General features: G+C 28.8%; 3 protein-coding genes and 1 long non-coding RNA gene across 8 annotated transcripts in view; 1 reads left to right on the forward strand and 3 right to left on the reverse strand.

The window, feature by feature from the left end:
- dom (domino) overlaps positions 1–20,450 on the reverse strand; it is a 74,057-nt gene extending 53,607 nt beyond the window's left edge. For 2 of the 4 annotated variants that reach the window (XM_014425489.2, XM_014425486.2), the window contains exons 1-11: positions 20,278–20,450; positions 14,985–15,094; positions 12,172–12,649; positions 7,810–7,970; positions 7,163–7,348; positions 4,204–4,344; positions 3,300–3,459; positions 2,805–3,001; positions 1,229–1,360; positions 814–895; positions 447–622 (exon numbers count right to left, since the gene is read on the reverse strand). In XM_014425489.2, coding sequence (XP_014280975.1) covers positions 447–622; positions 814–895; positions 1,229–1,360; positions 2,805–3,001; positions 3,300–3,459; positions 4,204–4,344; positions 7,163–7,348; positions 7,810–7,970; positions 12,172–12,649; positions 14,985–15,086 — 1,815 coding nt within the window. In that variant the 5' untranslated portion in view covers positions 15,087–15,094; positions 20,278–20,450. The remainder of the gene's footprint in view (positions 1–446; positions 623–813; positions 896–1,228; positions 1,361–2,804; positions 3,002–3,299; positions 3,460–4,203; positions 4,345–7,162; positions 7,349–7,809; positions 7,971–12,171; positions 12,650–14,984; positions 15,095–20,277) is intronic. The other 2 variants (XM_014425487.2, XM_014425490.2) reach the window with 2 other exon arrangements.
- A 310-nt stretch (positions 20,451–20,760) lies between these two features.
- LOC106683795 (transmembrane protein 17B) lies at positions 20,761–21,652 on the reverse strand. Its single transcript, XM_014425484.3, has 4 exons — positions 21,495–21,652; positions 21,318–21,421; positions 21,130–21,243; positions 20,761–21,031 (listed from the first exon to the last, which is right to left on the reverse strand). The coding sequence occupies exons 1-4, from the start codon at positions 21,586–21,588 to the stop codon at positions 20,765–20,767; spliced, it is 579 nt and encodes a 192-aa protein (XP_014280970.1). The 5' UTR covers positions 21,589–21,652; the 3' UTR covers positions 20,761–20,764.
- Positions 21,653–23,868: 2,216 nt separating this feature from the next.
- On the forward strand, positions 23,869–24,720 carry LOC136796143 (uncharacterized). Its single transcript, XR_010843844.1, has 2 exons — positions 23,869–24,137; positions 24,197–24,720. It is a non-coding gene; the product is annotated as an uncharacterized lncRNA (long non-coding RNA).
- The window catches only part of mRpL16 (mitochondrial ribosomal protein L16), a 6,523-nt gene continuing 5,043 nt past the window's right edge, over positions 23,960–25,439 (reverse strand). For both annotated transcript variants that reach the window (XM_067048987.1, XM_067048986.1), the window contains exons 6-7: positions 24,559–24,803; positions 23,960–24,425 (exon numbers count right to left, since the gene is read on the reverse strand). In XM_067048987.1, coding sequence (XP_066905088.1) covers positions 24,588–24,803 — 216 coding nt within the window. In that variant the 3' untranslated portion in view covers positions 23,960–24,425; positions 24,559–24,587. The remainder of the gene's footprint in view (positions 24,426–24,558; positions 24,804–25,439) is intronic.

Genomic DNA, 25,439 nt, shown 5'->3' on the forward strand with positions numbered 1-25,439 from the left:
ATATATACATTTTATTTACTGCGCTTCGAACTTGTTATCTCGACTGTAGCAGGGCACAAGTCATTGAGCAAGGTCCATTTCCTCTTAGATGAGCAGTTAATATAACCAATGGTAGTACCACTATGTCCCACTGAGGGCTGAGCAATAATAAAAGGAGGCAGAGCCTATGCCAACTGTTTGTGTAATGCTGCAATAGCAGCCGACTAAACTACACTGACTGTTACTAACTGTGGGGTATCGGTTCCTAGCAGCACTTAATTCCTACTAATACCACAACTAAACAATATCTATTCTGTATAAACATAAGTAAATATAAAAGAGTAGAGTATATATAATATTATTGGTTCGTAAATATATACTTATATTCACAAAAATAAAATATTTTTCTTTTATAAGGTGGCCATAACACTTTGTTAATATAAACAATGATAAAAATATTATCATACAACCTCCACCTGATGAGAGTCATTTATAAGAGCTTTCAATGGAGAATCTTCCTTGTCACTTCCTGAACTGCTTTCATCTTCTTCGCTAACTTCGTCTTCTGAATCTTCCTCTGAGGCTTCATCAGATTCTTCATCCACAATTTCCTTCCTTTTTCTAGCTCTTTGGGAAAGGGAATCTGAAATTAGAAATCATATACTATTAAGCCGATATTGACATTACCTATATCTTTTGATAAACATTCAATAGCATGAAGATAGTTTTTAAAATACTTTAGAGCAAACAATAGTTTTAATAAATCTTGAAGATAATAAATCATCAGCATAACTAATACTACAAATTTACAAAAATACAATGGTTAAAACTTACCTCCGTTTGTTGGCAAAGGTTCAGATGGTAACTGGATACCATATTTTGCTTTGAGTTGTTCTATACTCATATTTCCTTCCTCCTGAAAAATTTTAACATTTACCTTTTAATCAACAGCAGTAAATAACTAATAAAAATAATTAACAATAAAATGATTTAAAAGGCTTAAAAATTTTTACTAAGGCCTTTTCCATAAAAGTACAATTTAGTCCAGCTTTAACACTAAATATTATTATACTCAGAATTTAAATGATAAGTATAATACTTATTAAAATATTGAACTTAATAAAACCTATCGTAAAATCAACACAAAACATTTTCAAAGGTTATTAATGATTTTTAAGTTTGAACACTAAGCACGAATAAAAAAAAACTAATACAGAACAAAGGAAAAAATAATTGAAACAAATATAACCTTTAAATCATCAATCTCTTGTTTATAATCAACTGTCCCTTCAGTTTTTTCTTGTTCCAAAATTGTTTCTTCGTCATCTGAAGAATCACCCGAATCTTGATACTCCATATCATCATCCTCACCATCTTCTTCCTGTAAAATACAACATTTTCATCTGTAATCAATAAATTTAAATGATTTTTTTTTTTTAAATTAATCTTTAACATTTACTTATACAGTGTAATCTGTAACCTGGTTAAGTGGGCCATGGATCTGTGAGAAACCTCTACTATTGATAATTACAATGAGGTCAGGACACTTATGCATTGAAATACCTCTCTTATTGAGAACTTTCAAACCTTTGTAACTGAGATTTGATTTCTCATTTTTTTTTTTAAGTTTACCTCTATAACCGGAACTTTGTGGCTCAATAGCCTATATAAGACAAATTATCAGGTTTGGAAAGGTTAGACAGGTTGTTAACAAACATGCTTTGTTTTTCAATATTATCTAAGATTTTGTAAAATAAACTTCAGGTAGTACTAATAAGTGGTAATAATACGTATTAGGTAGTAACAGTTTCAGAAGAGCTCATTGATGATGACTGTTTCCACGTGCTCTTCTTCCTCTTTAGCAATGAAAAAACTTGAAAAAAAACAATGTTAAAGTGTTAAACAGAAAAAATGTTAGAAACCTTAATAAACATTCAGAAGACTTGATAATTTTGAAATATTTGATCAAATGTATACAATAGGGAAACACCTTAAGGCAAGTAGCATTCAAATACAAACCAATTTCACTTGTTTTCTTGGTCATATGTTTTAAGGCTACTCATTTATCTTTGTCTTTAATATTGTAATCTAATGAATTAAATTATATTCAGTATAAAACTTATTTCTTTTTAAGTTTATTATTGCCAATTTATTAAGAAGAATGGGAACTATTTTATTTGATTGTTTAAAATAAGAGAGCAAATCATAACATAAGCAAGTCGAGAGGATTTTATTTTGTATAAGCCCGACTTTGTTTTACGCTTCACATATGTAATGACTTGAGGTTATAGAATTGTATCTATGGTGCTAGGACATTCCTCCTCGTGTGTCTTTATTTTGAATACAATCTTTTAACGAAATGAACGAAACATTTCTTGTTCAGGGCCTCGAAGACATCACCATAGCCCTCACCCCTCACGTAAGGATCAACAGTGTCAGCACTTTTCTGATGGCTTTGAAGAAATCATGAACCAATTAAAAACAAAAACCCAGGGTATTCACCTTAAACTTTTAAATTAGAATTTAATTTATTAGAAGGAACATAATAGATTGGTTGAAGGAATAATTGAAGATGTAAATTGTTTTTAAATCTTCAAAGATTATTATTTTATTTATTTATAAACATATGTTTGTTTTGTTTTTCATTTTTTTTTTTTTAAAGGTTCTTAAGTTTTTATTGTGTTCTTTTTATACATATATATATATATGTAATTTTTATTTTTATTTATAAGTGTTCAGACTGTAGAGGTTTAGACATTTTCCCCATAGATTCCCTGTTTTCCCAGTCACTAGACACCCTGTATGAGGCAGTTGAGCTTACTAACCATACTAAGAGGAGTTGAAATAGAATCCCTTTGAGCAAGGTAGTTAGACAACAGATCTTCAAGCGGAAGCTCACTCTCCCTTTTCAGAACGTCAACCTCATCTTGATTGTCACCTTTATCATCGTTGGCAGAAAGTGCTTCTTCCTTAGCAATCGTTTCTTCATCATCATCAGAGGGATCTTCGGGTTCAAATTCATCTAAAAAAATATAAATAATCAATTGCATCAATCGATTTGCATATGGTATTATTTCTGGCTTAGTTGTCCCTAATATTGTACAGGTTGAGAATCATTGCAGTAAATCAAGAAAGTCCTGTTCTCAGATTGTATAACGCTTATAAATGCAAACAAGCTAAGATATATTAAAAAGGTAATTTGATTACATTTATTTGAAAAACCCAACACTCAAAACATGACAAAAAGCACTAAAAAGAAAATTATTTAATTCAGACATTAACTGAACTTTAGTGAAATTAAAAACTACAAAATGGTTTACCATCAGAATGATGCCTGGGGGAAGAAGGCCTTGATGTGTTCATGCTTTCAGCAACAAGGCTTGAATATTTTTCTGTTTGGTCAACAATAAAACTTAAGTGTTGATCCAGTGCTTTTTTCCTCTTTTCTTCTAATCTCGTTTGTTGTTTAAATTCAACTAGCTATAAAAATCATCAATAAAAACAATTAGAGCTGGTACATTCAAAACTTAAAAATATTAACTAATTTATAATAAATAATTTTTAAATATATACTTGATAATTCAATGACAATGCTGTGGTTTATATTTCTAAGGGAAAAAAGAATGAAAATCGTACAATTAAATTTGATTTTTTTTTTTGAGTTATTAAAAATACCCAGACACATTTACCATATTTTAACTCAACAATTAACTAACATAGTTTATAAGTCTAAAAGTCACTAGATTTCTTTTTTGTTCATTTATTGTACACTTCAAAATAATAGGTTTTTTTAATTTAATTTATTGCACACTACAAAATACTAGTTTTTTTTTTTTCATTTAATGCACACTTCAAAATACTAGGATTCCCCCCCCCCTCATTTGTTGCGCACTTTAAAATATTAGGTGGTTTTTTTTTTTCTTTTCTTTTTATTTAGGGCATACTTCAAAATATTAGGGTTCCCCCTCCCCTCATTTGTTGCACACTTTAAAATACTAGGTGTTTTTTTTTCTTTTCATTTAGGGCACACTTCAAAATACTAGTTTTTTTTCATTTATTGCACACTTCAAAATACCTGTGCTATCTTGCTTAACATAAATATTCAATAGTTAAAATAAAAAAAATTAATTACTCGTAAAATCTTATTAGTTTAGTCTGACATACAAATAACTATAAACATGAAATGAATTAAAATCAAATCATAATAACCAATATTAAACATACCTTTTCTACATTTGACCAAAACTGTTTGATTTCTTTGGCAATAAAAGAAGCTATTCGTTTTAACTGCATTTCTTGGGCTTTGATAGCTTTTTGTACAAGAGCTTCTTTTTCTTGGAAATGCTTTTGAACCATTCTTGCACACTGTGAACACAAGAAATAAACAAATAATACTTTATTCATAGATGAGTAACAGATAAATAAAATCAACTTGGATTAATCTTTTACCATAAGACAATTCACAAAATTTTTAAGAAAATAAACAAGAAAGCAATAAACTGAGTCGGTTTGTTTCACATACTTGTATCAGCAAAGAAACTATTTAAATTTTACCAAGGTAAAAGACAAAAATGAAGATAAGTTTTAGTGAAAAAGAGACTAACGAAGGTCACTGGTACATATGTACATATGCTGTACCGAAGCGAAATAAATAAATTAGAATTTTTCTAATTATTTCATTGGGACTTAACAGACAACAGAAAAGTTGGTGCATCAGCATGTACTACTGACCGTCAAATGTTCGTCCCCTTTAACATCCAAAACTACAATAGTTTATCCCGTTAGAGTTACAACATAAAAGACTTAATTAGTAAATCAATGTATTTATTAAAAAAAAAAAATCAGGAATATTATTCTGTATCTCTTTTCCTAATCAGAAAGTTGTCAGCAGGATAATATTTAAGGACCATCTGAGAAACTGACACCGTTCAGAGAAAATTACTTGTGTAAATCTAGGTATTTTTTTATTCCAATGATTTCCTTGTTTATTGTTATTTCAAATCAATCAAATATATTACCTAATGTGTTTGTTTTTTTTTTCAATTTTATTTCCATGTATACTTAAGTTATAATTTAATTTTAATATATGCAGTTGTAATTGAATTCCAATATATGCTTTAGTTGTAATAAATTACTAAATACATAAATATAGTAGTAGTTCAGTTAAAATTAAATTTAGTTTATTTTAACTTTGGTAATACATAATTAAGGTAAATATTTTTAATAAAAATTGAAAATGCTTTAATTTCTAGAAATTTCAATATAATCGAACTAAAATATTTTCAAAAGGTATTAGAACTGTAATTATATACATTTCAACAAAGATAGATAACACATGTTTATTGATAAAAACTTATTGGAAACGAGGAATTTTAAACATAAAAGGAAGGTGGTCCAGGTGCGGTAAAAAAAAATTAACTACTAGTTTAATTACTAGCTGCTTTTTACCGCATCCGGACCATCTTTCTTATATATATTACGCATGGTATGCAACAATCTCCAAAGGAATTTTTAAGTTTAAAATGCTCTATTTATTATTAACAACAATTAATAGGTATTATAAAACTCATTTAAACAGTTGGTAAACCATATGTACTAGTGACCGCCAGTGAGTTTGTACATTTAACAGTTTTCAGAATGGGTGCTAGTACTACTGGTGTAGTAGCTTATAATTTTATAGAGAATTGTTCCCCCTCCTCCAAAAAAAAAAAAATAAATATTAAATATCTAAAGAATAAATATATGAGTGAAAAACATTTTATAATATTGTCAATAACTTTTCTCTAAAAAAAGTTTGATGCTTTGTTGGTTAGATTATCTTAAATAGATTGCACACATCGTTAATACACAATATTTTCAGGTTCAGTCAATAATAAACAACTATATTTTGACTATGTTTCGAGACAGTATTTTTCTCATGTTGTACCAAGTTTGTGTTGGAGTTGGTTTGTTTTTGGAAATCATTCACCGATTCGCTGGCAGTCATTCTCACCACTGTGCAGTCAATGTTTGTTGGAGTTGTCAGGTTACTTGGCACGGTTTCTCATCAACTCGCCGGCAGTCATTTCAACTGTACACTCTTATTAGTATTATTATTATCGATACGCGCATACCGACCCCCCACCATCTATGAGTGACTATTTTTCTTTTTCTTCTTTCATCGAGTTTCATATTTAACTCAAGTTAATTAACTTATTATTTTTGTGTAAAGAGAATTTTTTTTTTTCGTACATATATATCAGAATTGTTTTTTTTCGTACATATATATCAAAATTTTTTTTTTTACTTCACACTTTATTATTTATTTTATGTAACACAACAATTATTTTTTTTTTGTTTATATTTTAATTTAATTAAATTTGTGTATCACTTGGAAGGTTATTTCTTATTATTTCATTTTCTTCAATATTTTTTTGTGTGTGTGATATTTATTTCAGGTCCTCCGTGTAATTTAACCTGAACCAGTTAACATTTTACTCCGGGGAAGAGGTTGGTTTTTCACTAATGAAACACCCCTTGCCCCAACAATGAGTACTTACAATTGTTTCAAAACTAACAATGAGTACTTACAATTGTTTCAAAACTAACACATTTGAAATTGAATAACTAATACCAGTGCACTATAAATAACTTACACAAGTTTTAGAATGATACAATGAGAGAATGAAGTGGGGTGAGGTTAAATAGGGTCTAGGAAAACCAAATAGTGCAGACCTACAGCTATGTAACGTAACCTCTCTCCCTTTCACTCCTGTTTAGTATCATCCTAAAACTTAAAAGAGTTAGTTGTAGTGCACTAACAAAGGTAGGAGTATCAAGATTCCTTTCTTGGAACCACCAAGAAATAAATATTAACTGCACCATGTTCCAAAACCCAAAATACTCCAAACCAGATGCTCTGGAACCCATGCCCCAAAGGCTATCCTTGAATAATTAGTAAAGATAATTTTGTAACTGTAGGGCATAATTATGAAAACAATAAAGTCTCATAACATCAATATAAATCGGACCACATTTGTAATACTTTAAAGAATAAATAAAGTTTCCCTTGAACTCCAAAAAATCCTCAAAATTTTTATTAAATTTATCATTTAATGTGCTGCCACATCAAGGTCTTCACACCATAATTAGAATGAAAATGTCCAGTTTAAAGATGAATAAATAATCTTAAAATTAATATTACCTTCTTTGCTGCTGCTTTTTTCCACTTCCTTTCTTGGGCGAAATCTGCAGCAAGCCATGCCATTTCTTCTAATAGATAATCCCAATGAGCTTTAGCACGCGGCAATTCATGAACTTTAGGTAATCTCTTTTCAGGCCATAGTCCATCTTTTTGTAACTCGCCTACCCTTTGCATTACATACGCTTCCTTGAAAACAAACCGAAATAAGCATTAGTACATAATTTTTTTAAAAATAAATATTTCTCTGCAACAGTTCCTACAATCATTTTATACTTCTATTATGAAGGATAGAATTAATTTTTGAACCTCTAAAAACTACCTCAGTTTGGAGGTTTTAGAAAAAAAATATATGCACGGCACTACATAGAAAGAAATATTTAAAAGTATTCATTCAAGCTAAGTCCCCAGTTTAAGTTCCCCTAAAATTCCACACTGCAGGTTCATCTGCTTAGCTCTTCAATTGTGTATTTACATAGGAACATACGATTAACCAAATTTCGAATTTCTGTAAGGTTTAGCCAAAATAGAAGCTAGAGAACAAAAGATGCCATAGCACAAAAATCCGGTCTCAAATTACAACTACTTTCATTCCATTTATTTTTTAGAATATTAAAAATTTTAACACTATTATTTATTAAAAATCATACTTGTTTGGCTCTTTCAACAATTTGTTCCTGGCTATTGACTCCATCAACTGGAGAGGCATTTTTTACAGCTGATTTCACTGGTGTCAGTTTTTGGATTTTGGAAGATAATTCTGATTTGATAGCAGGTGGAGTGGATGGTACCCTCACATCAGTATTACTTCCTAGAGAAAAAAAAAAATTATGTTCAGATTATAAAACAAATGAATGAGATTACTATATTAGATACAAAAGTTCCATATATTTTGGAAAATGAGTGAATTTGCAACAACTATTTGACTGGCTCAACCTGCAGCAACTAACTCACAATAGTGAGTTCTACTCTCTTCCCTACCCATGCATTATCAGGTCAATATAACTTTTTTTTTTACATAATTCTCTCTCAAAAAGCAATGAGGAACTTAAAGAAATCTGGGTTACTAACAACTTAGGTAAAATAATCAATTAATTGGAATATGAATTTAAAGGTTTTGATGATCAATGTGAATTTACATCAAGATCAGTTAACGATCATATATATTTAGTTTAAGGGAACTAATATAAAAATAACAAGCTATTTTCCATAAGATGAAATAAAAATTTGTTTTTCATCCAACATTCAGGAAGCTGAATCAAGGTTTAAGCAAATTATCAGCTTTACATGGGGAGAAAACAAACAACAGTGTATTAATAAGGTTTCATTATAATCAGCAAGCACATTTTTTTGCTAACACAAGACTGATAAATCCTTTATGAATTTTTAACTAAATAAAAAGTATTTCATGCAAAAATGCCCAGTAAATGGTTCCTTCAACATATAAATAAATAGAAAGATAGCAGAAGGAAAAAAGATAATATCTATGCTCAAAATGGTATTACACGGTCCGAATATTAGAGAGAAACACTTTATTTGTAAAGAAATGCTGTTCAGATATAAAATAGCTAAATACACAGCATGCTATACATCTTGATCAAACTATTTATATGATCATAAATACTAAATATATTACACTTTAAAAAGCAAAATAAAACCACAATCAAAGAAATATACTTATTAGTATAATTTTTGAGAACTGACATGTGTAGCATTTTTAGCAAAAACACTTTTAGTTATGGCAATGGACTAAACTGGACAAGTAGCAGGAATATATAGAATGGATAAAATCAAATATAAATAAATGAGATCAAATTAGAAATATAAAAAATATACCTAAATTGGTTTGAAGTACTGAAAAATACAAGATCATTGCCAAGAATAAGACTAGCAGCAATAAGTAAACAATAAGAAAAAAAAATTGTTAGAGGGTAGGAGAGCAATGGAAGGGGAATTCAAATGATGAGATGACAACAATGCTCATGGCATTTAAACATGACAACAATGCTCAATGATTAGAGAGAGGTAATATCCCTAAAATTTATATTTTATCTTTGTTTTATAATTTATCCTTTAATGATAAACAACTTTCATCTTTAATTAACCCCTTCTGCTTTATTTGTATTAATTACTCATTTTCATTTCTTGTCTTTACTACACTTTGCTTATGTCTTTTTCTATTACATTTAGTTTTATAACTTTTATTTGGCTGCTTAATTTTATTTGTTAATACTTAGTTCTAAATAATTATATTTAATCAGTATATTGCTTCCTCGTCACCAAATGTAGGAAAGCTTTGCATTCATAAAGGAAATTAAAAAATGTATGCTATCAAAATCAAAAATGTTAATTTATATTTTACATTTTAGCCATCAAGTAACAAATTTAGTCCTAAATTTGACAGACTGTATGTAGTCAAATTTACATTTAGGAATAATTGGTACAAGGGTTAATCCAATTTTGATGAAATTTTCAAAGATTTTTCAAGTTGAAGCCAAATTGGTCTTATCTTGATTTTATTCTATTACAATTACTTTAACATGCTTCCCTATATTTCAAAAATGACTCACCCGGCGTGGCCTAATTTGGAGGAAAATAGGGGATAACTACAATAATGATCCTACACCAATTTACTAACCACTATTTGCTTACATATATACTAATGTATGTATTCCTCTTGACACACCTTTATTTGGAAAACAGCTCATCTCAAGTTTGAGAGAAGTTGAAGATTAGTAATGATATGGTTTAGTACATTTAGTAAATCCTATCCACTTTTTTCGCTCACGCACGTTCAAATGTATCATCCTTGAAGTATTTTTATTTTGAAAAAGCTTAAACCAACTAACTCAAACTTGAAGATCAGTTGAGATTAGTGTAGACCTGATTCAACATAAATTTCACCAACTATTTTTGCTTCCCAAAGCAAAGAAATAATTTCCTGGATTTTCTTTTCTAGGAAGTTGATTATATTAATTTTTTTTAAATGCTGAGGTGAAGAAAACCTCTAATGACAATATTCTACTAGTCTATATTTTGTACATTTCTGGATTTACCCCATATCATGTACTATTGTATCCTCATCTTTGTCAATTTTATCAATTTCCATTGTAAAATTGATAAAAATGGCTAATATGAGGATACAATAGTACATGAATATGGGGTACATCCCGAAACGTACAAGTACAAAATATAGGATAGTAATATATTTTAATTGGAAGTTTTCTTCACCTCAGCATTTTAAAAAATAATTTCCTAGATGTTCTTATGTTCAACGACTCATCCCATGGATTTTATTCTCAAATGACTAAACATTAATCTTGGAATACAATTAATTAAGTAGAAATATACAGAAAAGGAATAATTTCCAAAAAAAAAGGAAAATAAAACGTTAAACAAAAAAGATAGAAATAGTGAGGATCTCATGTTGACCCATCTACTTGGTTGAGTATATTTCTATGATATCTCTATTTTACTTTTAATTATATTTCCTCTATAGCTATTTATTTTATTCTTGTCTTTTATCTTTGATATTTTGATGAGGATCCACAAAGCAGATCAAAATATCAGTACTCATTAAATAGTTTTATACAGAGAGAAAAAAAATACAGTTAAAAGAGATTTATAAGAAACTAAAAAAACCAAAACTTGATTTCATTATAAGTCATGCACTTAGAAGACCAGATTGATGAAATAAGAGTGTTCACTCAATTAAAGGCATACATATTAGAGGAAGGCCAAGATAGAAGTATAGTGTAAAGCAAGATTTTCGGACAACCGTAACGAACCCAGCACCAATAGTAGATAGAAAGGAATGACAAGCAGCTGTTAAATCAACAGACCGAATGTAACTTAGCATGCCAATAGAATATACAGAGGTATAACAAATATTAGATGTTAGTTTTCTATAGCCATAACTTAGGCTTTATATTCATTCAAATTCATTCAGTCAAACATCTGAAAATTAAGGCTCAAGGGAGTTCTTTTTTTAAATAAATTGAATTTGCTACAATGTCTCAATGATTACAAATATTTCGACTTACAGGTGAAAATGGTCAAATTCTAAAGAGCTATATCTGATTGAACAGAGCTCATTCTGTCTCAAATTATAGGAAATTTTGTCTAATTTAAAAAAGAATAAGCCAAGTTTTTATGCCAAGCAGATAGTAAGGTAGTTATATAGTGATAGTTATTAAGTAATAACTGAAAAAGTATGTAAATTTTTCTGTTTTTTTTTTTTTTATGGCTATTATGCTGGTTACTTTCATACTATTTATTTAAATCTCCACAACATATTAAATAACTTAACTTTTTCCATGTACAACCCCCCTTTCTTGTATAATTTGAAGGGCAAACAAATGGCTATTTAAGATAATGTTTCACTCAATTACTTTTTTAAAATCATTTTTAGCAGCTCATGTTTTTACTTAATGAAATCTCCTTTAAACCCACTGATGCATGAATTTATTTAAATATTAACCAAAGCTGAATGGCCTTATGTGAACCAATATTATACATATAGTCAACCACTTTACACCATTATACCTTGTTTAATTTATTAACATGATGATAATTTAACTTAAAATTCCCTTATTATATAAATACACATCATTCCTTAAACCTTATTATACAAGGTTCCATGTTAAGCTTACTTAAATTGAGTATAACATAAAACTACAATAATTCTAGTTAAATTACTAAAGTAAAGGTGTAAAGTACTTTACACCGTTTTACAACATCCATCTATAAACAGATTTCATAGCATAAAAAAAAAAAATTCAAGAAATAATTAGGTGATTAAAAGAAAAAAAGAAACAAGCAATTTAAAAGAATAATGAGCTCACTATTTTTATTATTTAATTAAAACCAATTATTAAGGAAATTGGTTCAAATACTTCATAAAGAAACAATTATATATCCTCCATTATTTTTAACATGCCAAATAAAGAGCAAATCTATATCAAAATTAATGTGCCATCACCAGTAGAAGCTTTAAATTCATTACACATTACCTTGCCTGTTCCCAGTAAGAGCAGATTGTAGAAGAGAGTGATTCTGCGATTGCAGAACTTTATATAGATCCTCTCCATCATTACCAGTATCTAACTTATTTGTTTTTAGAAATGTCTGTAAAGGAACTATAGGCAAACGAGACCTCCATGGACTGAAATCTGAGAGGTGACCTTTTGCCTGCAGAAAACAGAGAAGAGCACATCTCTCTGCAAACTTATTCTGAAATCTTTTATTTTTATTATCATTTAAATCTTTTATTCTTTTTTTAAAGGAATTATATTCGTCAAGCGGCAGCTTGCGCTTTCTTGTTGAAGATGATGACAAACTTAATGAAAGTGATGGTTGAGGGTTACCTTGGCTAGGAGGTTGGAGATTGGTCATCATAGGAGAATCGGACAGGATAGAAGTCGGGGAGGAGCGGGCTTGGAGTCGCCCCCCTTGGCTCGAATTTGCCAACCTTGTCATTGATGGTGCACCCTAAAAAACAAAAAAAAATTTAAATGAAAAATTGCAATATACTTATACACATACATACATATATATAGATATATATATATATGAGCAGGTTATCCATCTTTAAATCAAATAGTATTTAATTTAATTGTTATTATATTGATACTGTTTATTTTAAAACAATTTTTGTTATTGATAGGATAGAGTAAAATCCCTATTAACTAGCCAATTCTAAACTGGAACCCTCATAGTAAATCCAACACACAGGAGTTTCATTGTCCATTAAAAAGTGAATAAATCTAATGTTCTCATTAGTTCGTAAGAATATATATAAATACAAAAGAGTGATTATGAAACAAATTATCTCTAACCACAGCCTCAAGCATTTTAATGCAGCCAGGGAGTAATCCCGAAGGGTGCTAACCCCTGTTATTAAAATAATCATTGAAGTATTGGAAGTGTTATTACATAATGCAGTAGCATCTATAGCATCATTAATAGTTTAAAAGATATTATGATTGCTTTATATTAAATTTATGGCCATGTAAAAAATATTCAAATCTAGGATAAATGAATAAAATTTATCCTCAGTATATCAGTTACAAATACTTGATAAAAATGATGAATTGGAAATATAAATTTTCCAAACAAATTAGAACGTTAAAAAAGATGGTTAATATAATATATGAAAATTAATATTTGTTGGTTGGTACTTAGTGCACTGGCATACTGATCATCGGATTGTGATGGGGCTTTTGGCTAAATGTACAGGATTATCTCAGGAAGGTTTTAAGCTGGCCAGATTTTTTCAGTATAAAAAAATTATTAATAAAATTATGCTTTTTTAGTGTATTGTTCAATAAATATACAATTTTTTCATGGTTAGTATATGCCAATCGGTTTATTTCTTTCAGGAGAATAAGAAAAAAATATTACTGATTCTATTAAATGATTTTTTATTCATTATTTTAAAAAAAAAGAGGATTACAATAAAGTAGTCAACAAATTTCTTTTTAGAAAAAAGCAAATCATATTTGTTCTTAGTAGTCTGAAACCCTAAAATATCATTTTTCAAAGAAATTCAAAAATTTCCACCTTGATTTATTGGAAGGATTTTGTGTGAGCATTGTTCATATAATCGCTCATAACTCCTTTGCATTTTATTCAATTCCTAATTTAATGCAACCGTTGGAAAGCTTAATGTCTTCCCTTATAACTTACATTAACAAAATTTAGATTTAATAATTAAAGGGAGAAATATTAGTTTCAAATAAAAAAAAAAACCTTTTCAACATTTTACTTTAAATCTCCGGTTTTAATTTGTTTACTTAGGTCCGTTTTGTGCCTTTTGGTGCAGTTTATAGAGCCTTTAATCACTGCCAAGTTTGGTGTAAATTGAGTGAGTCATGATGAAGTTAATTATTTATTTTTTAATTTTCAAATGTAATCAGAGACGGGAATTATATTTTTCCATTTTCAAATATTCATATTTAAAGGTTTCTTGGGATGCTAAAAAGGAATATCAACTGTGTTTCACTCCAAAAAAATCTTTTAACACACTTTGATAGGGCAGTTAGACAGAATTGTTTCAATACAGAACTAATATTGAAGCACAATGAGGTTTATTATGTAAAAACTATTAATACTTTATGAATACTACATATGACAAGATCATAGATAGGCAACTAGCCTTAAATATTAAGAAAAAATTAACTAAATCTGACCAATATTAACGATTATCTGTATAATCGACTTATACAGATAAAAAGACTTATCACTTCATATATATATTAATTGATATTGAAGTTTCAATAGTGTTCAACTAACCCTCCCTTAACTTTTACACTCGAGTCAATTCAAACTAGCTAAACAGGCCAAACTGTGCACTCAAGATAATTCGAGCGGCACTGTATTTTATGCTGCTCTAATTTTTCACACTTGAATATAATTGAGAATTTAAAATAACAATCTGATAATAATAAAACAAATAACAATGATTTAATCATTCTGATTATTTCTGTAGTAATCCTTACATAGGGGCAAAGTATCATGACCGATGTCCAAAATTAAAAAAAATGTTGATTATTTTCGTATTTTTTAAATTATTTTGCCAAGACAATGCTCTAAATTGTGTTTTTTTACATTTAAAAAAATGATTTTTTATTTTTAAATGTGCGTTAAGGGGTTAATGTATATACATCCTCAAATATAGAAATAGCGAAGCATTGCCGGGTCTGCTAGTGATCTATAAATCAATGTTTCTGTTATTCACAGACTAGAAAGCCAAAATATTGGGGGAGAGATAATTTAATAAATAACAACTCTGCTTAGAGAAGGTATTAAAATAAGCATTAAATACCTGTTGCAGGGTTGGCAAGGAAGGAGCCAAGGGGAGCACTTGAGTTCCAACACAAGGTTTTTCAAGAACTGGCTTTTCAAAGCCAAGGTGAGAATTGTTCATATCAAATTCTGAAAATAGAAACAAAAAACATTATTTAGATTTAATAATCTTTAAATTTACATCAAAATGTAATATCTTATACTCAACTAAAATAATTGAGAAAGTTAATTTAATAATTATTACCAAAATAAAAAGTTTATATTTAGGAGAATGATTGATTATGATACAGCTTCTGTTAAGGAAAAAATTTGTGGGGAAGCAAGAAATATGAAGAAAGGTAGTAAAATATAGGAAGACATTACTATGCATTTAAGCATATCTAAGGCAGCTAACTGAATGGATGTTGCAGGGCGTTAAAGAAATACTTTTGTTAAGAAGGGTGTAACATAAAGCCACACTTAATTCAAGTAAATCCAAACATTTTCCCATTCCCGAATAAAAATATAGTAATTATTTTTCCAAATAATCATTTTGTTTTAATACAATAAGCCGGGGTGCCATAAAATATGCTTAACATGTTAAGCACCAGAAGGGTCTGATCACCGATAACCATGGTGGTAATATTATATCACATATTTCTGGCCTCTGGGTCATTTAGCAATAGAAATAAGCACTCATTTAGGATAACTCTATCCCTCTACACTAGTTTTTCGAACAAGGCCTATCAGAATTCGCTTTCATTTTGCATTAAATTTTTTCTACTAAACTAAACCAGATAAATGCCATAAAATTCGTCTTTCATCATTGCTATTAGGGATATTCATCATCTTTAGTTTAACATGTTAAAGTATGTTAAATGTAGAAATACTTCCTTCTTTTAACAAGTTAAAACAATATAACATTTAACATGACTGATGTATAATGGAGAATGACATTATACAAAAAACCAGCTGGCAGCTCAGCTGAGCTGTACACCATTTTGTCAGTAGAAGTTTTAATAGGTTAGTTGCTCGTAGTTTGTGTTTGGTTTTGTTTTGGACATTTTTAAAGCTCTAATATAGTAAAGGATAAAATAACAAAGTAATGGAGGAAGAAAAATAGGAGAGGAAAGAAGGAAGAAGTGAGGTAGAGGAAAGATAATGTGACAAAGCTGTGAGAGATTTTATCATTTCGTAAAGATTACAAGGTTAAAAAACAAGTTAAGTTGCCAAGAAAATCTACTATGAGCTCCTCTGCATTTAATATATAACATGAACTTTAAATTAGGTTGCTCAAAATCCTACACTTACAACATTTAGCATGTTCAAACTTTATACATTTAACACAACACTATGAATACCCCATACCTCTATTATTGCTATAAAAATTTAATAAACTTTAAAAATTAAACAAATTCGTCCTGGGATTGCCATCAAAAGTTTCATGGAAGGCTTGGGTAGTAAGGGGACTGTCAATAATCAAAGTAATATAGTCAGAAACTAGAGATTCATAATATTAAAATCAGAGCTAGGTGAAAATTAGTTCTAGATAAAACTGTCTAAATTGCCATAGATACAATTTTTAATTATTAATGGTTCATTAATAAATAAACATTGTATCAATGACAGTTTAGTTAATATTATTTATTATTAATTTTGCTCAGCTGTGATTGGAACAATATTAACCATTATTAATACAAATAGGACAAAGTGTTAGAACAACTCAAAAGATTGAAATGTTCCCCTATGGCACTCAGTATTTTTTCCTCCTTTAGATCTAATAAATCTAAATACTCTTGTACTTAGATCACTAAAGTTTAAATTAACTACTTCAGGTAAAATACAAATTTATATTGAGATACGTCACAACTATCACAGAGGGAGAGAGGTGAGGGCTGTCCCAGGACCACCAACAATCAAATTAATATAAACCAGAAATTAACACAAATTTGTCACACTTAGAAGTTAAAAATTTCTGCCCAGTGCTCAACATGTTAATTGAACAAAATAGTTACATGTCATAGCCATTGAATAACTTCTCATAGCTTTATAAGTGGATGAATTAACAGTAGAAGAACAATTTCTATGGTTCCTAGAATGTTTCAACTTCTATAAATGAAAAGGTATAACCATTATGGAAAAATTTAGACAAGCAGGATATTTAGTTCACCAATACATACAAGAGTCAGTCTCAAACCGGCAGAATCAATATGCCACTCGAAAGAACCCTTTCTTGGGCTTACGGCTTGAGTGGCTCATACCAATCACAAGAGGAATCAGTTCTGGATGCAAATTTGCAATTTTAGCAGGGTACAAAGAGTTACTATGCCATATATGATAAGGGTCTAGACAATGATGCTCCACTGATGGCATCTTAATAATCGATACAATCAATTTTAATGTCTAAAGCACAAAAAATGACGAGGTCAAAAACTTAAAAGATATAAGGATTAAAATATACATATTCCAATAGAAAGACTAGTAAAAAATTTTAAAACATGTTGACAGTAATTCATATTTGTAATCTAAATAAACAACTTAAGTAGTATTTTTTTCTCGTTTATTTTCAACTATCACAAATTTTCATTTTATTATATTTAATCATGCATAAAATATAAAGGGTGCAGGGTATCAATCATCAGGGTAGCGATCAGTAATATTTTATACCTTTCCTTTACTCAATAGAATGGAATAACCTTTATCTCCTGCACAGAATTGCATACCAATTTATTGTAAAATCATGGCCTCTGTTTATTATATGAAATGAATAAATGGTTTTATAGAAAGCTTTTATTAAACACTAATAAGTGGCACTGATAAATCAAATTTGAAAAAATTGACTGATCGTTTCTTCCCGGCACCCTTCAAAAATAGTAAACCACAGTAATGAAGGAAATTATGGTCAGGGCAGCAGTTAAACGGAAAAACACTAAACTATTAAATGTATGCCAATCTGTTAGTCTACTTCCTACATCTTCTACAAAAAGAATTATATAAATCCCTTAAAAAAAAAAACAATTTTGTTCAAAAAGGAATGTGGTTCAGCACTAATTTTGATTGACACAACCGTTTTTTATGATCTGATGATATAACCAAAGATTCTCCCCTTAGGTGTAAGTACGGGATACTCATACTTCATTTTGTTCTGTGAATAATATTACTACTATTATATATTATATAATATTATTACTATGTCACTGAGGAAATTCTATAACACAAAAATTAAATAGTTTGGCACCATTTTTAGTTAAAATATGCTGACCCTTCCTGACTATCATCAACAATTTCAAATATTGGTAGATCAGTAACAATGAAAAGGTTAAATATTTGTGTTAAACTTATTCACAAAAAGCAATTTCATGCAATGAATAAAATTCCCTTACACAATAACAATACGAATATATAAAACTTGACATAAAAGTTAAAGAAACTTATTTTTATTTTAATCAAAAGTATCAAGTAATTTGTTTACGATTTAATGTTACAATGATTAAGTCATAAAGTGTGTTTAAAAAAATTAAATCCAATTTGGTTATGAAATTATTCCACCGAAACTTTACCATTAGGTGGGTTAAAGAAAGAAAAGAAAAAAAGGAGTAATAATGATTAACAAAGTAAGATGGTCCAGGTGTGGGTTTAAAATTGATTAAATTTTGAGTTTATATTTTACTTAAAGACAATCAGATTTAAAAGGATGAGAAAATAACATTAAATAAATAAAATATAACTAACGATCAATCAAATCATTGATCATTTACCCTATATTACACAATTTAAATAAGCTAAGCGACACACTAAAGCACATCGGATTTTTCTGAATAGAACATGACTAAATCTATGGCTCAATATTACTTATAGGGAAGACCCATACCAAATTGGTTACCTAAGTTATGGTAATTAATCTAATGAGATATAGGCAGACATATCTTCACATAATTTAATTTACACTATTTATAAGAAAATGATGTTTATTTTTCATTATCTTAAACAACCACTGACATAAAAACAACAAATATAGCAAACAAGGATAAAAAAAACCTCAATATCCATTGATTCAGTAAAGAATGAAACTGCGAATCAAAGATGAAAAATAAAAAAAGACTCAATCCATTGAACTAAAATTGATACATTCATAATGATGCTTAACTATCATTAAAATTGGACACCTATCAAATACAAATTATTAACATTAACAAGCAAGCACACGACTATTAAAACATTAAACTAGATAAAATAAAAAAAATTAATATTGTATTAGAATATCAACAGAAATTGATTTTCAAAAACAGAAAAATCCTTTATATACCATCATATTGACTAAACTATAATTTAATTTAGTCACTGCAACTTTTAATAGCATTTTTCAACATGAACACCTCAAAAATATATATTAAAAACAAGCTCCTAAACTTAAGAACATTAATTTAACAGACTGACGGTACAAAATCTCGATGTATTCTTTCTTGCCATTTCTAATAAGTACTTTAAACTAATCCATAATCTATTCTAAACTTTTTCAATAAAAAAACCCATCAGAAATTATTTCAAGAAAATAATATCTCCTCCAATTAGTTTCACAAAGCAAAAAACACATTCTAAACCGCAAATCTTCATAATATATTTCAAGATATATTCCTAAGAGAAAATAAATGAATATAAACAAATACACTAGTAACAAAATAAGGAATCATTTGTTTTATGCTAATCATCAACACATAACAAGCAACCAACAGTCATAATGTTTACATGTAATCAATTATGTAAACATTGAATTTGGGGATGAATAGTTAAAATGAATTGGGTGATAACAAACATGAAACCAAGAAAAGGGGCTGTTCATACTTTATTCACTGGTTTATTTACATGTTCTGCATAAGAGAAATTGATGGCAACTGGCTAAATTGGTCATAAAATCTAAATATGTGATATTAACTCCCTCACTTTAAAATTAACTCAAAAATAAATAAAAAAACAAACAACCCTCATCTCAAACAGCAGCTACCACATTAATTCCAGGAATGAAAACTAATAATGAACATGAATCAATAATTCAAAAATATTTTTGAAAATAGCGAGAAAAACATCCAACTTTTTAATGATTCAGTTATTGGCACCGCGCAGTTTCGAAATATTTGAAATTTAAGTATCACACTTTTTGAACTTAATAATTATTAACACTATAAACAAATTAAAACGAATTTAAAGCAGGTAAAAAATTATTTTCTATATCGTCAATTACACTTTATTGAATAATTTCCACTACGTGGCAATTGGACAAACAAAATAAAGAGATCATCGACGCCATATTTGTGGATAAAATAGTTTCAGCTTACCATTGTGTTATCACAATTTTCATCGTCCATCAACAATAAAATAAAGAAAATGATCCTCGAAAACAAACTTTAGGAATAAACTCATTTTACTAATTTATTAGCCAATCAATTCTGTAATTATTCGAATTCCGTGGAAAAATATTCCTATACCACATTCTCCACTCAATGCAACATGGCGTTAGGTTCAGTTAGACCTGTTACCAACATAAAGCAAGCTACAAAGTAACAACTGCTAACTTTATCAAAACTTGAAATATGAAGAACGCTATTTGTTTATATATTTATTTTGTTTAAAGTTTAGAAAAAGTTAAATGCTTATATATTTTGTAAAATGTTAAGCCAGAACAGTGTTAATTTTAAAACGTATAGACACCAATACCTGCAAGTACATAGTTACTGAATATTTGAATAAACGAAATGTTCATTATTTACTACTTAATTTAGAAATGTTTCATAAATTATGAGGAAAGAGGTAACAAATATTTCTTTATAAATATAGTTTGTAATCATGTTTATTATCTTCTGAATCTTCTAAACGAACATTAGATGAATGGAACATTAATGTTGAATGTTTAGATGAATTTCTCAGGGCGATTAAACCAAATAACAATTGTGAAAGCAAAAATAAACACATAATAGTTTGTACAATTTTTTCTATGAGACTTGTTTTCAAACCAGCAGAAAAGAGTAAAAATGTTTGTAGAGGTGATTGCAAAAGAAAAGTAATAAGCCAAAATCCTGCCAAATCTGCAATCTAAAAATAATAACTAATATTAATCAACATAATACATACATGTATAATTTGAAAAATGCATAAGACAGATAAATAATACGTTAATATTTACTTATTACCTTCTCCCTTAAATTTCCTTTGTAGCCAATGTAAAGACGAACTGCTTCAATAAAATTTATAACGACCAAAGTAAGAGCCAGTATAAATTTATACAATGTATTGAGAGATTCTAACTGGAAATAAGGAAAAACTCATCTAATTGTAATTGACCCAATATATAAATAATTAGAGTAGGGATATAAACTACCTTTTCTGGTATCATAAACAGATAAACCATACACCAAAATGGGAAAAAAATCAAATTGAAATACAGAGACACTTGTAAAGGCAAATTAGATAAAACATGAGTACCTGGAACAGGTTAAAACCTTTTAAAAATGGAAATTATTTATAATAGTTATTTGGATGAAGAGATAATAATTACCTATTTTAATATATTTTTTACTTGGTATATTGTCGTGTTCTGGTATATTTTGTGGTAAATTATCGGTTGAATGTGATCTACTACTTTTGAACATTCTAATAAGTAAGTATCAGTTTCTAAACACTAGCAGTCGTCAAGGAGAATGGACATAACATACGAATCTGATATAAATCGATTTGTTTTTATCTTTCTCGTAAAGCCTCTTTTAAAATAGCCTTAAATGTACACAGTTTTTAGGAGCAAAAATAGAACTTGTGGTTGAATTAATTAAATCAGGACAATTTCTTCTTATTAAATCAACTATTAAAGCCTATTAGTAGTTTTCTGAAGAATTTTTTTTTTTAATTATGGAATTCACAATGTTAAATAAAAGAACTTTTAGTCATAACTTGATGTTATAATTATTAACATTGGACAAATAGCTCCATGTATATTTTCTTAGAATTAGTAAGAAAACTGGAGGTGGGTAAAGTTCCTTAAATGTTCGTTCATTTAAGATTGATTACCCAAAGTATTGTGAATTATATGTGATTATTTTCCCTTAGTTAAATGTTCTCTATTACACGGTTTCCTGACCCAAAGACCCTTTAGAATATTCACGTATATTTGACTAAGACGTCCTTAATTTGTTTCGGTAAGCAGTTATTAATTATACAAAAAATTGTGGACACAAAGGCATTTGTGTTAAAATTAAATTAAATGAAAAAGACATGTTGGTTATCAGTTCGTTTCGGAGTTCCTTTATCTCTCGAGCGAGCGGAAGTCAGCAGATGTATTCTTCATAAAAGCTAAAATAATATGCAATTTTTTTTTCACTATTATAGTACATAACCGCCGATTTTCTAAATTTACATTATATTGCTTATTCAAGATTATAGGAATAGCTAACCAAAAGTTCTGTGGTGGGGGGGGGGGGAGATCCTTTCTCTGGAGATACATATCAAGTACTGCCCAAAAGTTAAACAATACGCAATTTTAGTCAAAATTTGATAGTAATTATTATCATCTAAAATCACAGGACCAGCAAAATCGTATTTTTTTTTCAAACATTCTCTGGGCAGGGAAAAGATTGAGGGTCTTCTCGGAGATAACTGCCTTATAACGTAGCAAGAACTGAGTCATGTGGCGAAATCTTAGATCGGCCTCCACAATTTACATTCCAAACTTTGAAAAATAAGAAACTAAAATTAATTATCCATTCCAAGATCCCTTTATGAAACATACAGGGTCATATTAAGCGGTAAAGGATTCGATAGCAGATCCTGAAAGGTTCAAAAACTCTCCATAAACTAGCCGAAGAAATTCAAAAAAGAAAATGTTGGATTTATGGCCTTCAACCTAAACTATTTAACTGTTTGTCTTCAGTTTTCTTTTTCGGAAGAGGGACCTCGAAAATTTACCGCTTTAAGGCCCCCACTTGTTTTGATCCTCATCTCAAGATACAGTCCACTATTTATATTTTTAATGTACAAAATACACGAAAACAGATATGGTATAATAAATTTTAAAAAAGGTACTGACTCAAAATCATTTTTTTTTCTTAAACCTGAAAATAATTAAAAAACTATAAGTAGTTACTTGCAGTAGTAAAAGTTCTGTTATCATTTTAAAAAGAAGTTCCTGATTGTTATTCTGTATTAATCTAAATCAAAATGAGAATTAAAGCACTTGAAATCAATTGAATTCATTTTTTTCTAAAGAGGAAGTTTGGAAAACATGGCTTTTATGATTTCTAATGTTGGTCATGCAGAAGGATATCATACAATACCTCTTAACTTCCTAAATATTTTCTCACAACACAATATATCTGCCCTACCTCCATTTTTTTTATTTCTAGTACTTTTTGGGTTTTCAGAAATACTTCTAGGAAAGAAAAATAAAATCTGGAGCAATACATGTATAACACAACTTTAAATTACAATCCTACTTGAGGTGAAATTAATTCTTGTTTCAATAGTTTTTACATCATTTTCAATATTTCTTTGTTATTCACAACGCCAATCCTTTCTCTTACCATATTTCCATTTATAAGGTAATTATAGAAAAATAACTTTAAGGTTTTTGTATTTCCATGGTTGTCATGATAATATTCAAAAAGTAATGATCACTGCCATTACAACTAAGAAAATAAGTTAATATTTTGTATTAATCTTTTGTTTCTTACTGCTAAGAATGAGGGATGTTTAATTATTAAAAATAAACAAGATTAAAGATATATATGTATGTATAGTTGACCGTAAAAATTGATATATAGGGAGATGGTCAGGGTTGCGGTCAATGGAGAAATAAATGTAATGTCAAATGAGAAATAAATGTAAGAAATAAATAAATGTAATTAAACCATCTCCCTATATAAAGATTAAAGATACTTTGGAGGAAGCTTTTTTGAAAATTTTGTGACCTATTGGTAAAGCTGTTGTTTCTGTAATATATCACTTAAAAATAAATAAATAAAAATAGCATAATTAAATTGTTATTTACACATGTATATTCAAAATTGTTTATTGTAAGAAGCTCAATGGAAGGTATGTACATTAAATTATTTTTTTATATTTATTACATAGGTCTGAAACCACAATACAAAATATATAGTTAGCTTATTTTTTTTTAACATTCTTATTTACTCAAACTGACAAAAGGAAGGTTGCATTAGACAACCTATTCTAGTAAGAATGACAAGGTCAAGATATATTCCATGGAAGGTTGCATTAGACAACCTATTCTAGTAAGAATGACAAGGTCAAGATATATTCCATGGAATCATGACATTGGAACAAGCACTGCTCCTGACTAGAGACTGCTGTAGTGTTTTCTCAATATAGCCTCCAAAATGAGTAATAATTATTCACTAATTTCACCTAACAAACAATAAAAAATATGATGATTCACCTCAGGCCAGTCCTGTGTTTCAAGAACCACTATGTTCAATATCTAAAAAAAAAAAAAGGATATGCATGAGTTATAACTGTTTTTGATTCAAACTTACTGATGTAAGGTAAAAAAAAAAAATATATTCAAAACTTTGATTACATCATATTCATAATGTATGTATTTTTTATCTTACCAAGTTCAATTTGTAAACAGTATGTATTATTAAACATATTTTCCAAAATAAAAATGATCAATTCTTTTTATCCAACTATGGCAGTTTCCCATATTATTTTTAATTATAAATTCAAAAGTATAAGGATTTATGTTAGCTCGCTCTTTAGCCTCATCTATTTTCTTTTGTTTTTCCATCATTTCGTGAGATACAACCATAGCCTTAAAAGGAAGATTATGTGCAACGATCCCCAAGAATCCTTTCACCTAAAAATAAACATAAAAAATACGAAAATTAAATCAACAAAAACTTAATTGAAAGATATTTTTACATCATTTTCTTGTAAACTTGTAATTATTAAATACTGAAGACAGGATATAAGATATGTATATTGTAATATGCTCCTTTTGTAGTAAATAGTATATTTTGATGTATAAAGGGTTTTTAATATGTTTTCTTTTATGTATCATTTTAAGATTGTTCATTTGTTTTGTTTATCCAAAAAGCAAGCTAACCAAGTTTCATTGTTTATAATAACTTCGTGATTCCAAACAAAGCCAAGATGGCGGTACGTAGAATCAATGCCACATTAAGCAAATTCAGATATCATAAAAACTATTTTAACTCGTCCCCTCATAACTGAAAATATAGTAAATTAAAGGAAAATTAGAAATCAAGAAATAGTTCTAATGAATAATATTCAGAAAGTAAATCATTTTGTAAAATCCCAAACTGTTGTGTGACAATCGATGTTTACGTGGAACCTCAAGGCAGGTTGTGAACTTGTGTCACTCTTAGTTGGGATGGCCTGGAGAGAGGACGTACTTCGGCTGGAAGCGGGAAAGCTTGGAAGCCATTTTGTTAGGAGAGAGGCAACCTGTGAACAGCCATTTTAGGACGCT

Source organism: Halyomorpha halys, unplaced genomic scaffold, assembly GCF_000696795.3.
Source record: "Halyomorpha halys isolate HHAL.00 unplaced genomic scaffold, Hhal_1.1 Scaffold518.1, whole genome shotgun sequence".
In the NCBI taxonomy this organism is placed as follows: Eukaryota; Metazoa; Arthropoda; class Insecta; order Hemiptera; family Pentatomidae; genus Halyomorpha; species Halyomorpha halys.